Below are 17,551 nucleotides of genomic sequence, written 5' to 3'. Positions count from 1 at the left end.
CTTCTTAACAGTGAAAATTCCGCCTTCATTCATTTTACTAACCCCTCTCATAGCCGTATAAACCTCAATCAGGTTCCCCTCTAAGGTGCTCTTTGCCAGTTTGCTGATCTCACTATGTGAGTTGCCCATCTTTGGACCCTTACAAGAAACTCTGCTTCTGTTTTTTTTAGATGAGGTCAGCATTATTTGGAAACAGTATTCTAAATGCTATCTCTTACAATTGCCTTGTATATTTGGATTATGACCTCCCCATCTGTACAGAATAATGTTTGTTAGGACACCATGGGCTTTCCTGGCTACCTGTTACACTGCTCAGAAAACTTAATGTCTTTCTGTATCATAACTCCCAGATCCCTCTCTTTCTCTACAGTTTTTAATTCAATCCTACCAAGTATATAATTTATTTTGGGGTTGCTATTTCCCAAGTGTAAGACCTTGCATTTTGCTGCATTAAAACTTACCTGGTCTTGGCGCATTATAGCCTTAGTTGCTAATGCGCCAATAAAATCCAAACCAAACCAAGCATTAAAACTCAGCATTAAAACTTGAAGCCTGTTCAAGTCATCCTGAACAAGCACTGCTTGGCATTGGTTATTAACAACTCTCCCATTCTTTACATCAACTGCAAATTTAGACATGTACTTTATCCCTTTATCGATGTTGTTTATGAAAATCAAAAACAACAGTAGTCCAAAAACCAATCCTTGGAGCACTCCACTTCTGATGTTACACCAATCTAAAAAATATTCATAATAATAGAAATAGTAATAGTATTTGCCCTATAGTGCAAGGAAGCTACAGGCTTTTGCTGCACTGGCAAGAGAAAAAAAAAAAAACACCCCAACTAAGTAGATGAGAAAACACAAATTATATGCTTCCCTCCTCACACAGGTAAGTATCCAGTTGACCTTAATTCAAATTTCAACCTCAATTACCTGCGAGAGCAACTTATTCCAGCTATCAACAACTCACTGGCTAAAAGAAAACTTCCTACAATCTAATCTAAAGCTCAAGCCCTGTAATTTGAATTTATTACCCCTAGTTTTGGAATTCTTTAGAGCAGTGAGAATTCCAACCTCAATCAGGTCACCTCTAAGGTGCCTAGTTGCCAAGCTCTGTAGCCCACATAATCTAAGTCTTTCCTCATGGTCCTTCTGCTGATCTCACCATTCGAGTTGCCCATCTTTGGACCTTTCAAGGAGTTCAATGTCTTTTTTTTCAGATGAGGTCTCCATGCTTGAACACAGTATTCCAAGTATGGTCCATTGATCACAACCCTCTGCCTTCTGCCCTGTAGCCAACCTGCAGTCCGTCTTCGAATCTTTCCAGTAATCCCAAACGTGTTAGCTTATACAGTAACTTCTCATGAGGAATTGAGTCAGATGCTTTGCTAAAATCCAAATAAACCATGTTGAAATTGTTGAAGGTGATGGTAGATTGCTCTGAGTGTTTTAACTTCTCCACCAATGTTGGTGTTCTCCAAGGTTCATTAGCGCATAATAGCCACTGCTGTTAATGTGCCGTAAAAATTTTAAACCTAAACCTCCAAGGTTCATTTCTTTTTCACACTCTTTTACCTCTTTATTATTAAGGGCCTTCACCCATTGACTGGAAATCCTATCCATAGTTTTGCTGATAATACCATATTGCATTCCACCTTCCAGTTTCAAAAACCTTTCCCTGCACCAACAGCTTCAACTTCTCCAGTACCCACTACTAATTTCTTAAATGATAATCTCTAGGCAATATTCCAGTTTGGCAAAGATAAGCCAGTTGATTTAAATCCTAAAACTCAGTCCTGTTTTATATCTCATAAAAAGGATTCTTCTGTTCCTGTGCTTATCTTTGTCAACACTCAGATCTTTAGACGATCACCCCTCTCTCTCTTGGTGTAAGCACATCAAAATTATTGCTCCCTCTGCATCTAAAAAACTAAGTTTTCTCTTTTACAAAGGGTACTAGGAAAGTTTTGCAATATGACGCAACAATGAATCACAGGAAGCTGCTTGTTGCTGCATGTTGAGACATGTTCATACGTGCATAGTAGCCGCCGCGCCAAGTCGATGGGCTCAGTTATTCATTAGTAGTGAGAGTGTAAAGTGCTTGCGATGGCATCGTGGTCACGAAATGAGATAAGGACAGTTTTGCGGTATAATTTCGTGCGTGGATTAACCATAGACCAGTGCTTAGAAGAAATGACGCTTGCACTAGATGATGATTGTCCACATCGTACAACGATATTCAGGTGGTATAGAGAATTCCAAAGGGGAAATTTCACTCTGGAGGATTCTGAGAGGCCGGGAAGGCCACGAACGTCAGTTACGGAGGAAAACGTTACTGCTGTGAGGAAAATGCTTGACGAAAACAGGCGAGTGACCCACCAACAGATACAGGATACTTTGGGCCTAAATGCACCAGCAATTCGTTCGATTCTGCAAGATCATTTTCACGTGAAGAAACTTTGTTCTCTCTGGGTGCCGCATCAACTGACTGAAGAGCAGATGACACGACGTGTGACTTGGTGCCGGGAGATGTTAAAAAAGTTTGATAAGGGACAATCTCAGTATGTGAACAACATCGTGACAGGTGATGAGACTTGGCTGTACTATTACGATCTGCCGACCAAGGCTCAAAACAAAGTTTGGGTCTTTGATGATGACGACACACCCGTAATTGTCAGAAAATCCCGATCTGTAAAGAAGAAAATGATAGCTGTATTTTTCAAATCGAGTGGAATTGTGGAACGTGTCGTTTTGGACACGCAGAAGACAGTCACAGCTAAGTGGTATACTGAACAATGCCTGCCTAAAGTCATTGGATCTATGAAGAACCTGCGGACAAAGTCAAGAATGGACACCTGGTACCTCCATCACGATAATGCTCCAGCTCACCGCGCTAAAGCCTGCACCGAACATTTGACCACGACAGGACTGAAACTTCTCGAGCACCCTCCCTACAGTTCAGACCTTGCTCCCTGCGACTTTGTACTGTTCCCGCATGTGAAAATGAAGCTAAAAGGGAGGCGGTTTTCCAGTGATGAGGACCTTCTATGGGCTTGGGACAACGAGTGTGCTTTACTCCCTAGTGAAACTTGGCAGAACTGGTTTAAAGATTGGTTTCGGAGGATGGAGAGGTGTATTGAATGTAGAGGAAATTACTTTGAAAAAATTAAATAAACAAAGCTGTATTGCAAAACTTTCCTAGTACCCTTTGTACTATCAACATTACTTTTCTTCACTCTGCACAAATTGCAAATTCAACTTACAATGGAATATTGTTGGAGTGGTCAAAAGCTTCTGTCAGCCTTATAGACTCCATTCAAAAAGAGGGCAGTTAGGTTGATTAATGACACATTTCTAACAAAATCTATCTAATCTCTTTCTCACAGATGTTCTGTTTCTGCCACATGCCTTTTCTACAGATACGTGGATTCTCTTCCAAACCAGTCAGCATCTTTTTACTGTCCAACTTAACTCACAGAACCAACTCTTCTTCCTCATTTATTTCTTCAACTTCTGTTTTCTGCAACAACCTCCCTTCACACTTATTTACTGAAAATTACAATTTACAGAAATTCAAGTCTAATATCAACAAGTATCTTCTGTCGTCTTCTCAACCTTTAATCCATGCACAGTACTAATACTATAGGTTCTTTTCAATTTCCTGAGTGCAATCAAAACTTAGTTATAGAGTACATCCTTGCAGTGTTATTCAATTTTTTAATTACAGCTGCCTTTTTCATAGAAAAAGGTGAATAATTTAAAAAATTTCACATGACTCAATGTATGTCCTTTTTTAAGATTCCGATGGTTGGGGATTTACTAATAAATATTGGGTAGTTAACTAAGATATCATTTTAATATTTAGTAAACTCGTGAAGAGAGTAAACAGGATTTGCAATGAGTCATCATTGCTCTAACTTCTCATATTGTAATATACTTCATGAGTTGACACTTAGCTTTGCACTTTCGAATTATTAACACTTTACAAAAAAGACTATTGTTACTTATTCTCAGTTTAATGCCACCACTCAGACAGCACTGTCTTGGAAATTTTTGTTTTGTTCCTTCAGTGGATTGGCAGGCCTGGGAATGTAAGAATGGATAACCTAGAAGTGAAATATTTTCACATTATGAGAGATGCCAAAAGGTGTGCAAGTTAATGTGATACACTTATGGAAAGCATTACTAATCTGAATTGCAAGGCTGGGCAACTCATAAAAGATTTCACAATATGAGATGTTATAGTAATGATTCAAAATTGCAAACTTCATGAGTTTACTGCATATTAAAATGATACTTTAGTGCACTACCCATATTAAAATGATGCTTCAGTGCACATGCATTAAAAAAATCAATTTCGTTAGAAAAAAAAATAATTATGAGAATAAATATAATCCTACTTTCTTGAAATGCTCCTTTTCTCTTGTTTGTTCCATTGCCTTAATGCTTTGTGCAATTAGTAATTTTTCTTTTTTCCACTTTATATTACTTGAGTTATTAAGCATGTATTTTACAATGCTAAACATGCTAAAACTATATAACAGCATTCAATTTTTAATATTTTTTAATATTTCTCATTGGATTTGCATCATTAGATAAAGAGTCATAAAATTTTTGGAAAACCATTAATTTTTTTAATTTTTGTAAAGCAATATTGGATTTGATTATTCTGTATTTAGGCATCAACCATAAAGAACTTACTGAACTTGTTATGTTACTCCATCCGCGAAAACCAGTCTCACCAAATCGAAGTGGTAGGAAAAGAAATCATACAAAATCTGTATATCAGATGGACAGTCAGTAAGTGTTTATTTTTTTATGCATTTTCAGGATTTCAAGGATTAATTAGAATTTAATAATAATGTCATAGTTATTTCATCCATTGTAGAGAAATACATTCTTCTAATAAAGTTTTGCTGAAGTTTTGGAAGAAATATTATTTAATCATCAACCTCCTCTCCAGCAGGTGCAGAGAGAAAGTAATTTATGCTTTTCATTTAATTTCATCGGATGAAATATAATGCAAAAAAAAAAAAATGTAACGTGAGATTTGTATTAAATTTTTAAATATTTTTGGAAGGGGGGTAATTCACAGAGGCAATGAGTTAACCTATTGATATAAATTTTTGTATAAATGTTTCTAAGATAAGTAACACCTAAAATTTTGAAGGTTGGTGCTGCTCTCCCAAATTCACAGCATTGTTTCTGTGAAAGGTGCCATGGAATCAGAAATGAACCTGAACCTACCCAGGGACTTTTCGAATACAGTGAATGAAAATCTGTTTAATGCTGTCCCACTTTATATTGATTCTGATTGCTGCTATTTATTCTTGAACTATCTTTTGAAAGGGAAAATTGTCAAAATATATTTATCCATAGTTATATTGATATTGCATGATGTAGTGTTACTGCTTGTTTTTGTTTGTTATTTGGTTTTTAGGAGCATTAGCAACTAAGGCCATATTGCTCCGGGGATATGCGGTGGTCATTCCCTGACCTTTCCGCATCCTCCGTATTTGGTGGTCACGGGCTCGAACCCCGGTCTAATCAAGGAGCGTGTGCTACGCACTGCTGCTCCTGCCCACCTGGCTACGGAGGCGCCTAGTGTTACTGCCTATCAGCTGTTGAATAGCTTTTTTATTTTTGCTGCATTTGCCGGTAATAATTGATTCTGGATGTGATCTCCAAGTACATATATTTTAGAAGTAATTTGTAAAACTTTTTTATACACCCATAAATGATTGCATAATAACATTAACAAATTCAGCAATTTAGGTAATGTATGCAGTGTGTTACATTTTAGGCACATTAGATTTTTATTTCTTAAATTGAATTTTTTCTTTTTATGTGATTAATAGAAGTAAAAAAATATTATCTTGTTACCAATTAATTACAAATTAATGAACTAATAAGATAAAAGTAATTGTTTTTATTTCACTGCAGATATAAGGGGCATTCAATAAATGATCTACCCAAGGTACTTCCCATAGTTATATTTCAGTGCATCACCATAGTTAGGCACATTATGGCCTCACTACCCTTACACCATAAAACCCATAAACAAGCAAACATATATTTCAGTGATTCATGATTTATCACGTTCCTACATATCTCAACTTAAATCACGCTAATTTTGATCCCACTATGTTTTTAGATTGTGATGCTATAACAGAAAGAGAGAAGACACCTGTATCAAGTTATGGATTTGCTGAAATTGGAGCATCATTCAGTCAAGTTTCTCACCAAAGAAGGAAATGGGCCAAAGGTCATTCATGAAAGGATGGTGGCTGCGTATGGCAACAGTGCACCTTCAGAATACCAGGTGAAATTCTGGTCAAAACAATTCAGGTGGGTTAGAGAGTCCACCAAAGATGATCCACATCCAGGAAGGCTTATGACAGCAACCACTACAGAAATGTGCTAAGCTGAGGAAATCCTTATGCTGAATGACAGATGTTTAAAGGTGTCCTAAATCTCTAGGGAATATGACATATCTGAGGATCAGTTATAACCATCCTCCATGAATATTTGGAGGATGACTAAGGTCAGTGCAAGGTGGGTCCCCAGATTTCTGATCCCTGTTCAGAGGCAATTCAGAGTATGGTGTTGTGAGGAGAATTTAGAGCTTTATAGAAGGGATCTTGAAACTTTCATCTCCAGAATTTTTGTGGGTAATGAAAGTAACATGTATTCAAAAACTGGGATCCTGAGACCATCGAGTCCATGCCCACCAAATACGGAGGATGCGGAAAGGTCAGGGAATGACCACCGCATATCCCCGGAGCAATATGGCCTTAGTTGCTAATGCTCCTAAAAACCAAATAACAAACAACAAACAAACATCCTGAGACCAAGCAAGAATCAATGCAATGGAAGCACAAGAGTTCTTTCCCACCCAAAAAATGGACGAAAGCTTCAGCTGGAAAGATTACAGCCACCATTTTTTGGGATGCTGAGGGAATTTTGTACATTCACTACTGGGAACACAAGAAGACAATCACTGGGGGAGTCATATGTATCCCTACTGTACAACTTAAGGGATGTCATAAAGGAAAAACGGAATGGAAAACTTTCCAGAGGTGTGCTGCCTCTTTGGGAGAACGCATCAATGCACAGGTTACATGCTGTTGTTGCAGCTTTGAGAGACTGCAACTTTACAGAACTTACCCATGCACCTTACAGTTTGGATCTGGCCCCCAGTGACTATTTTCTGTTTCGACACTTTCAGAAAAATTTATGTGGACATTGCTTTGCTGATGATAATGAACTGAAGTCTGCTGTTTCCGTGTTCTTTGATAGACAGGAAAAAATTTTTATTTGTCTGGTATTTCCTCATTGCCAACAAAATGGAACAAGTATTTTGAAGTTCAGGGGGTGTCACATTGAAAACTAAAAAAAGATTTTTGCTTTATCTCATTTCCTTCATAGGTAGGTAGATAGATCATTTATTGAATGCCCTTTGTACCTCAATGTAATATTCACTCAACATTATATAGTACTTTGCTTATTTTTTCTTGGAATTTTAATAAAAATCCAAGAAATAAATAGAATAAATTGAAATGCAACATGTATCTCATGGATCTTTTGTGATTTAATAAAATAAACAAATGAAACCTATAGAGAATTATTTCTGGGATGAATTAGATCATCCAGTGCATGTGAGGAGACACTGCCCCCCTCCCCCCCCCCCTCCCCCCAAAAAAAAAAAAAAAAAAAAACCAGCTAAACTGGTCACAACTTTGAAGGCTGAATGATGGAAATATTGGGGGAAATTTACAAAATACTGCTGATAGGTGTTTCATTGGAGGCTAGAGGCTCTCATAAAGGCTAAAGGTTACAACACATGTTATTACTTTTCTTGTAAATAAAAATTATTTATAGATATGTAGGTTTCTGGATATTAATGGTAAGGCTGTGTATATGCATATACAGTGCTTATGTCTATGTCTACATTTCATTTTATAATATGTGTGCTGTACTTTCAGAATTGATTCAGACCCTGAAAACAGTGGGGGGAGAAAAAGTTCATATAACCATTTATCCAATTCTGAACATTTACATAGCTGTGGCTGTTTGAATTTAAAAGAAAGAAATGTGGGTATGGAGTTTTCATTGATAAAGAACAACGAAAAAAGAAATAAGAATAATCAAATGCAATAATAAAATGTTTATCCGTACCAAGTGTGGATAAGCATTTTACTCTGTGGCTGCTTATTCTTATTAAGTATTTTATTATATTTATTCTTTTTACCATTAAATTCCAATGCCAATATTTAAAATGCAAAAAGCCATAGCTCTAAGTTTTCAGAATCACATGTTTAGGTGAACTTTTTTTTCCTCATTGTTTTGAGGTCCTCACACCCTACATACATACAAGAAATGAATTGTCTTGCAAATTACTGTATAAATATAAAATTATAAAATAATAATTACAAAGTATTTTTTTTTAAATGCATTTTGCAGATTATACAGTACTGTTGCCAATATGGACCAAAATATTGTTAGTTCTCTCTTCTCTTCACCTCATTCCTGTTGTGCAGAACCACGAATTTTAAAAACGCAGTCCAGTAAATCCTATTACTCTATAGATAATATTGTTCGAGAAAGACAAGATTTAATAGGAAATGATACAGTTAAACTAAAGGTACTTTCAAAATGGCTTTTGTTTTGTTCTTTTAAGTATATAATTATGCCATATTAACTATTTAAAATGACAGAACCCATGGTTTGTTACAGAAGATAGTTTTTTTTTACATTTTTTACAATCATCACCTAATTTTATTTAAGCAGATAGCACCCATGCAGTGAACACAGTTATATAATTGGCTGTTCTTTCACATCTTGGCCATGTAAGTACACATCTGACATCACTGACCATAGAATACATGCAATTTAGTACTCATGATATACTGCTGCCTCATGTCATTAATGGTCTCGGTGCTTATTGTAAACAATTTTTTAAATGCATTTTGCAGATTATATAGCACTGTTGTCAGTGTCAAAATTATTTCAAGATGAGCCTTAAATATTCCATATTGTTCCCTTTATGTCATTATCACGGACAGATTTTGCACTTACAGCAATGGCAGGCAACTTGGTAGACAAAATCTACTAAGTTGACTGCCATATCTCTGCCCTGGTTGTTTCACCTCTGCAGGGAAATGGGGTTCTTAGTTTTCAGAATGTGATGAAGCTTGTAGTACCTGTAAAATGTGGCATTACATTTTAGGTTTGGCTGTTTTGATGAGAGAATCCACCCCCCCATTCCTGGGTAGTAAGGGAAAGTGAAATGGGGCAGTCTTCATAGCCTCCCTGAAGGGGGATGTTCCTATGCTGTTGGATGCAGTTAGCGACCCCTGGGGGTAATCCATAAGGGTGGGAAGATATAAACACTTATGATTGTTTTACATTGTCTCAATTAACTTGACTGGGTTAAGTTTAGGGGATAAGTCCTGGGGGACTATATAGACTCAGGACCTTCAAGGGTCGGGCTTTTAACTAATCATTTTTATGCTAGGGTGGGAGGGGGATTGGAAAGATAGTCCATAATGGTGTATCAGTGGGTTTTCTGTAACCTCTTTGCAGAAAGAGGTGTTCTTTTTCATGAAGAGCTTGTCAAGGAAGGGTAATGGGTAATGTTTGAGTTCCAAAATAAAAAAAAAATGAATAGATGTTATTACTATGGGATTAGACTGTGTCATTATCTCTTCCATGGTTCCATATTAAGACAACATCATTGACATACTTGGGAGCCCATATCTCAGGCAAATGGAAATGGTGGTTGGTTCCTTCTATGGCTGCATGAAGACCTCTGTACGCAAGAGTGAAAAGGGATTTCCCCATACTAAGGTTTTTGGTTTGGAGGAAAAACTATCCTTAAAACTGGAGGTAGGCTTTGGAAAGTGATCTTTCAAAACGTGTGAGTGGGTGAGGGTGGTTTTGTTGTCATCAGGAGGGATGGGATATTAGTGAATCTGGACTCCACATCAACACTCACCAATACATCCTTGGGATTTGGAGGGTCTCTTAGGATGTCATAGGAGTTCTTCAGAGAGTTGAGGGCACGGAGAGGATGATCCATTTGGTGACAGCCTATTCTGGGTGGTACATACCACAGATGATAGGTCAGATGGGAAGGCCGGTTTTATGTGCTTTACCACTTATTTAAGATGGTGGGGGGGTCTGAATACTTAAAGGTCGGCTTGTCCATCTTACCTACGTGGAGGAGCTCCTTCAAGACAGACAGTTTCTTCAAGGATCTTTTAGGAATCAAAGATTATTTGACCTTGTAGGTCAGTGGTTTTCAACCGGTGTGTCACTGCAACTTAGGGTGCTGCGTAATTTGGGTTTAAGTTACTTACACTTTTTTTTTTTAATTTATATATTTATTTCATTATAGCATTAGCAAGAGCACACGATGCAAGAAAGCAAGCTTATATAGCATCAGCCAAAAAAAAAAAAAATACACACACCCCTTTCTCATTTCACCCATTCACTCGCTCCAAATGTTTGTCCAGTTCTGCCTTGAATCTGTTTAAGCTATCAACTACAACGACAGATGGAAGTTTGTTCCAGCAATCAACCACCCGCTGGCTGAAGGCAAACTTCCGCACTTCTATCCTACAACTGTCTTTCCTTAATTTGAATTTATGCCCTCTCAGGCGATTATTATGAGCAAGAGGAAGAATCCCATCAGTGTTGAGCACACTCAAACCATTCAAGGCTTTATACACCTCAATCAGATCGCCTTGCAGGTGCCTAGTCACTAGACACTAATTTGCAAAACTTAAGCCTTTCTTTGTAAGAGCGCTCCTTTGTTCCATTCACTAATCATGTTGCCTTTGTCTGTACTTGTTCCAACAGCTATATATCTTTCTTAAAATGAGGCCTCCAGACCTGTATACAGTACTCAAGGTGTGGCCTAACCATTGCCTTATACAAGGGGATAATCACCTCCTTATCCCTGCTAGAAAAATTCCTGTATATCATTGACAAGACACCATGAGCTACTCTTGCAGACTGTGTGCACTGCTCAGAAAACTTCATATCTGCCTGTACAGTTACCTCCAGTTCCTTTTCACTCTCTGCCACTGTCAGTGTAGTACCACACGGTTGATACGTTACTCTGGGGTTACTGCTTACCATATGCAGTACTTTACATTAGTCAATGTTAAACTTCAGTTGCCGCCTCTCAACCAATATGCTCAACTTTTCTAGTTCCTGTTGCAGTGTGTTGTCACTAGTGTCATTAACAACCTGCAGACCTTCGTATCGTCTCCAAACTTGGACATTAAGCCTGATATACCATCATCAATATCATTAATGAATACAGAAAACAACAATGGACCCAACACTGAACCACGGGACTCCACTAATAACATTAGTTCACAAAGAGCAGTGTCCATTGATTACCACTCTGTCTTCTCCCACTCAACTATCCCTTTATCCATAGCAGCAATTTGCCTCCAATGCCACACTGCTCCAATTTGTGCAGCAGTCTTCCATGTGCAACAGTATCAAAACCCTTTCTAAGGTCCAAATATATGATATCAAAATTATCCAGTTCCTTTGTGACTACATCATAGTATCCAATCAAATTGGTCAGACAAGACTTCCCCTTAACAAATCCATGCTGTGTCCAAGCTATAACTGAAGTCTTTGTCTAGATGATCCTGCATGCTTCTTTAACTAGTGCCTCCATTAATTTCCCTGAAACAGAAGTTAAACTAACAGGTCTGTAATTGCCTGTGTCTTCCTTTGATCCTCCTTTGTGGATTGGGAGTCACATTTGCATATTTCCAGTCCATGGGTACCTCCCCTGAGTCCAAGGAAGCTCTCATAATTATGGCTAAGGGTTTGCTTACTTATTTTGCTGCCTCGTTTAATATAACTGGATAGATTCCATATGCTGGATAGAAAAGTCCAATAAACTGAAAACTGCAAATTGTCTTTATTGTTTTATGGTAGTGATATCCAGAAATGTGCTGTAGTAAAATGTGAGCTCGCGTGATGTTGATAGTAGTGTGTTTCTGCCTTAACCTGTGAAGTTCTTTGCAGAAAATTTCATTTTGACCCTTATGATGGTGTCAACCAAGAGAATACACTGAAAGGACAGAATTCATGGGATACCTGGTTTCCGAGTAATCTGACATTATCCCCCCCCCCTCGCTAGCGGATGAACCCACTGCTTAGTGATACAATGTACCACTACAAGTACATTGTATCACTGCATTCACATAGACGATGTCACTATGGATAAACGTTGAGTTAACCAACTTTGAAAGAGGGATGATAGTGGGTGCCCGATGCATTGGTCACTATTGTGGAAGTGGTACAGAAATTGCACTATCCTCCCCATTCAACAGTATCAAGAGTGTATTGGGAATATGCCATTTCTGGAATAACGTCTCATCGTGGATAGCACTGTGGGCAGAGAAAGGTGGTGGATGAATATGGCCATCAACATCATCCAATGCAGACTTGCTAGACAGCTGATAATCATCAAACTAAGCTCCATCAAATAATATTCGCTCCCCCGACATCAAATATAGATTTCGGTGCATTCAAAATAGGCAAAAGGAGTCGGTAAAGTAATTGCACATTAAGCAGATAGCCAGTCAGTAATCAGTAAACTCAGTTTTCTCCTGAGACAGCATTGAATACACAGGCTGCAAACACTGAATCGTGAGTGTTTACTGTTCTCACAGATATCTTGCACAAGTTTGGGCCTATTGTGCTTCCTTCTACTTTGTTTGCTGCTGCTTCCAATAGATCTATTTGCTCATAAGAAGTGCATATCCTGTACTGTTCTTTTTTCTAAAAATCCCTTAAATTGGCTGTTGAAGACCATAGCTTCTATTTAGTTTTTAGCTTGTTTAGTTTGAAGAGTGGATCTGCCATTCAGTAAATATTTTGAATTTATTGACAGTCATCCAGTCGATCCACTGGAACATTTTCAGGTTCAGTATGGCTAGTTTTTTACTGTCTGCAAACTTAATGAATTTTGTAGTTTCTTCCAGTTCTCTGAACTTGACAAATCTTGAAAAAATTGATGTTCAGACAGCTCTGATGGTCTGTTTTCTCATCAGTTTCAAGATCAGTGATGTATCTTTTTAGAGGCACCTCCGTAGCCAGGTGGGAAGGAGCAGCAGTGTGTAGCACACGCTTCTTGATTAGACCAGGGGTTCAAGCCCGTCACCACCAAATACGGAGGATGCGGAAAGGTCAGGGAATGACCACCGCATATCCTGGAGCAATATGGCCTTAGTTGCTAATGCTCCTAAAAACCAAACAACAACAACATCTTTTTAGGTTTGTAAAATATTTAAAATTTCCACTGTACATCGTGTTTAAAAACTCACAGCTTAATTTAAAATGCCTTTATGTTATTGAACATAAAGGGTCTTACCAGAGCCCTGTAATTTGACGTTCATGTCATTTAAATGCAAGAATCTGTAAAGAATATCAGTTGGAGTGCAGGCGGGTTCAGAAACAAATCACTGCATGAATACAGCTATTTACTGAATGGTGTAACGTCACTACATGCCTGGCAGAGAGAATGGGCGTGTGCTGCAGGTCACGACTCAAGGTGGATTCCTGGAGTGATGTTGTTCAAGGTTTGAAATTTTTTTGGGACACTGAATACTGCAATGGCCAAAAAATTTGTATGCGTGTCCCTTTGGGCACGTATCCCATGGGTTCGCCACCCCTGGACTAAGATATGATAACCATGATAATTACATGTCAGTGATTATTATCAGCACTTTACTAAAAATACATGGAAACAATTCCAAATGAAAAAGATAAGTAAAGAGTTATTAGTATTATTAAATCTAAATATGCGCAAGAAGCAAGCCAGACTTATTTAGCAACAGCCTAAATTTTATTATTTTTTTTCAGTTATTTAAAAGCAATTTCCTTAGATTATTACAATGTTTTTTTTTTTTTTTTTTTTCTGTTTTTCTTTGTCTTTAGAAATTAAATGGACCAGAATTTATCATCCAAAGTCTTAAACCAAATATACCAATTGTGTTGCTACCATTTCAGAATGTGACAGTGAGTATAATTTTCTAGATTACTTTTATATTTTCTCAAAACATATATATATATATATATATATTCTGTTAGTTAAATTTGGCGCTATAAAAGTTATATTTATGAAAAGTTTGTTATTTCTACCTAATATTAGAAAGGAAGCAGCTCGTTGAATTTTTCAAATGTGCATTGACAGGATATTAATCTGGAAGTGACTTTCATTAATGATTTGAGCATTGAAATATGATTTTCTGACATTTTCCAAAAGTGAAACTTTCTATTAAAAATGAGAGTTATAAAGAATTACTGTTTCAGGATATTTTTATGTTTGGGGAGGGAAACTAACAGTATTTTTTCAAGGGAAATAAAATTAATTTTGTCTTACAACTTCATTAAAGGTAGAAAGAAGGTAGATGTTTGGATTTTGGGGATGAAGAGTTCCACTGTGACATGTATAATGTATTTAGGAGAGATAAGGAAAATAAAGGGGTGGCTCAAGCTTCTTATCAAAAGCAGCCTAAGCACAAAAAAAATTTTTTGGTATATTAGAAGTTATGTCTGCCAGCATAGAATCTGTGTGGTGTGAGTTATTGGAAGCAAAGGTATAATGAAAGTGGGAATAATCTACAAACCTTCAATCTTCTAGATTACTATAATAATCTATAAGATTGCAAAAAGTATGACAAGAGTCTCTACATGCAGATGGAATGAGCAAGAAAGTGTGAATGTCTTATTATGGGTGACTTCAATTTGCCCCTAATTGATTGGAATAAGTGGAAGGGAAACTCACCATGGGGAACAAAATTTTTAAATAAAAAATATGACTATTATTTGTACCAGCATGGTAGAGAAAATACTAGTGGGAAAGTTCTTGACTTCATCATTGCTCATGAATCAGACGACATCACGGTGCTTAAAATACAGAAACCATTAGCAGGTTGTGATCATGCAGCCGTCAGTTGCAGTAGATAAAGGTAAAGACACTGGTTTTAATTTTAGACGAGGGTACTTTGACAGTTTAAGGTGCTACATGGCATCTATTAATTGGGCCGATTGCAGAGTGAGGGCAAATACACTTGAGTTATGGAATGCAACTGTTGGCATTTACAGTGAGTAGACGTGTCTTCGTAGTGCTGCTAGAAAGCACAGGGAGATCATAGTGATTAGAGAGGATTAGATTAGGATTAAGGAGGTTAGATAATTGCCTTTAAATAATTTATTTATTATATTGTAAAGTTTATTTTGATATTTTTTTTTTGTAATAGTTTGTAAATTTAATTTTAATAATATTATAAATATAATTTTTTTAAAAGTTACTTTCTGTGATGTTTAGTAAATTTAAAAATGGTTGTGACAAGATCCGCCTTGAACACTTTATCAGTGGGTATCGTGACTTATACAGAAATAGCCGATGGCAAGCAATTTATATATGGGTGAATCATGATTTCGTGGTTTGCAGGACCTGTGGTATGTATTCAAAGGTTGACCTACTGGATAATCATAGTTAACCTGGTGATTCTTTTCTCTGTCGCTGTTATACAGAGTGTACCGATCTAAAGTTAAAATTTGGTGCATTGCTAGAAGCATTTGATTCACTGAAAAAAAACAGGTGCTTGCCCTCGACAATAACGTAACTGGGAACTCGTCAGGGACTCGTGACTAGTAACTTACCAAGTGATGCACTACCGATTTGGGCCCCAGAGCAGAATAACAAAATGCAAACTGCTCTGGTTCAGAAGAACTTAGTTCCATTAGGAGACTCCATTGTCAGGGAAAGGGGAAATATTTTTTGTAATAAGGATAAGTGGACTAGAACCAGGGTATGTCTGAAGGAGCAACAATTAATGATGTCACTAACAGATTGTCAGATTTTAAGGGGGATAAAGAGATATTATTATTCATGTGGGGACTAATGTTATTAAGCACACACAATATGACGATTTATTAGACAAAAATAGGACAGACTCCATTGTCAGGGAAAGGGGAAATATTTTTTGTAATAAGGATAAGTGGACTAGAACCAGGGTATGTCTGAAGGAGCAACAATTAATGATGTCACTAACAGATTGTCAGATTTTAAGGGGGATAAAGAGATATTATTATTCATGTGGGGACTAATGTTATTAAGCACACACAATATGACGATTTATTAGACAAAAATAGGACCATTCTGAAGAAATGCCTGGAGTTAGGTCAGAATGTCTATGTATGTGCAATTCTGCCCAGACATGATTGGAGGGATATGCTGAAAGCCTTGTGGATTAACCCAAGGCTTGAAGGACTCTGCAAGACGTTTGGGGGGAAATTTTTATCAGCTTAGCTCACACTTGTAGGTAGAAGGAATCTGTTTTGTAGAGACAGGATACATTTAAACAAAGGTGGTGTAAGAGTTTTTGCCACTATCATTGAGGATACCTTAAAGGTTCAGGGAAACTGCTGGTTTGGGGGGGGGGTAAGGATAATATAGATACGCATTTATCTGATAATATTGATCAATGTAGTGCTTGCCTCAAGCCTCATACCTCAAGAGTCCTTGAAATGTTTCAAATGAGTAGGGTAGCTAATGCCAGGGAAGCAAGCTTAAATAACTTCAAGGGGTGTGTCGAGGTGGTTAACTATACAAGAACACGAAGTTTTAATTGTTTATACAGTAATGCCAGCAGTGTTGTCAATAAAATGAGTGAATTTGAACTGCTGGTTAGGACAAGTAATACTGACATAATAGGGCTTATGGAAACATGGTACCACCTATAGATCGGGGATAATGGGATAATGAGTTTCAGTATGGTATGTACAATGTATTTAGGAAGGATAGGGAAGATAGAAACTCAAAGCTCAAAGAGGAAAACTGGACGGATAAAGGGACGCGACTTGGACTAGGACAAAGAAACAAAAAGGAATAACGGACATTTTAAATATTGTAACGTGGAACATAAGAGGAGGATTAGGATATAAAAAAGTCCAACTACTTAAACACTTAAAACAGAAGAAAGTAAATATAGCAGTAATAACAGAAACAAAGAAAAAAATTAAAAGGTACGAAAGATTATGATTGCTATACAGTGATATACATTGGAGTAGATCAAAAGGAAAGAGCCAGTGGAGGGGTAGCAATATTAATAGATCGGAAATGGAAAACCAAAATACAGAACTACACATTTATAAATAATAACAGTAAGATTTAAATTAGACAGAGGTTATTTATGTATAATTGGAATATATGCTCCAGAAGATGGAAAAGAGGAAGAAACAGATAAATTTTATTTAGAGTTACAAAAAGAACTAGATAAGAATGTAAAAAAGGACCATGTAGTTATTTTGGGAGATTATAATGCTCTGGTAGGGAATAAGCCAATAAAAATATTATGGGATGTTGTGGAGAAAACAGAGTAAATGGAAATGGATGTAAATTAAGAGATTTTGTAACATTTAATAATATAAAGATAACAAATACATTTTTTTAGAAAATGTGATATACATAAATATACATGGTCGGCAAGAGGTACACAATGAAT

General features: G+C 37.0%; 1 protein-coding gene across 3 annotated transcripts in view; it reads left to right on the top strand.

Annotated features, from left to right (window-relative positions):
• The window catches only part of LOC150083765 (tyrosine-protein phosphatase non-receptor type 13-like), a 478,105-nt gene that overhangs the window by 96,155 nt on the left and 364,399 nt on the right, over positions 1 to 17,551 (top strand). For all 3 annotated transcript variants that reach the window (XM_090378206.1, XM_090378207.1, XM_090378208.1), the window contains 3 exons: positions 4,682 to 4,802; positions 8,466 to 8,646; positions 13,977 to 14,057. In XM_090378206.1, the coding sequence (XP_090234332.1) occupies positions 4,682 to 4,802; positions 8,466 to 8,646; positions 13,977 to 14,057 (383 nt within the window). The remainder of the gene's footprint in view (positions 1 to 4,681; positions 4,803 to 8,465; positions 8,647 to 13,976; positions 14,058 to 17,551) is intronic.

The sequence above is a fragment of the Mastigoproctus giganteus genome, chromosome 7 (assembly GCF_048544385.1).
Source record: "Mastigoproctus giganteus isolate SK-2022 chromosome 7, ASM4854438v1, whole genome shotgun sequence".
Classification (NCBI taxonomy): domain Eukaryota; kingdom Metazoa; phylum Arthropoda; class Arachnida; order Uropygi; family Thelyphonidae; genus Mastigoproctus; species Mastigoproctus giganteus.
The sequence above is the reverse complement of the archived record's forward strand: the minus strand, read 5'-3'. Positions and strand labels throughout refer to the sequence as shown.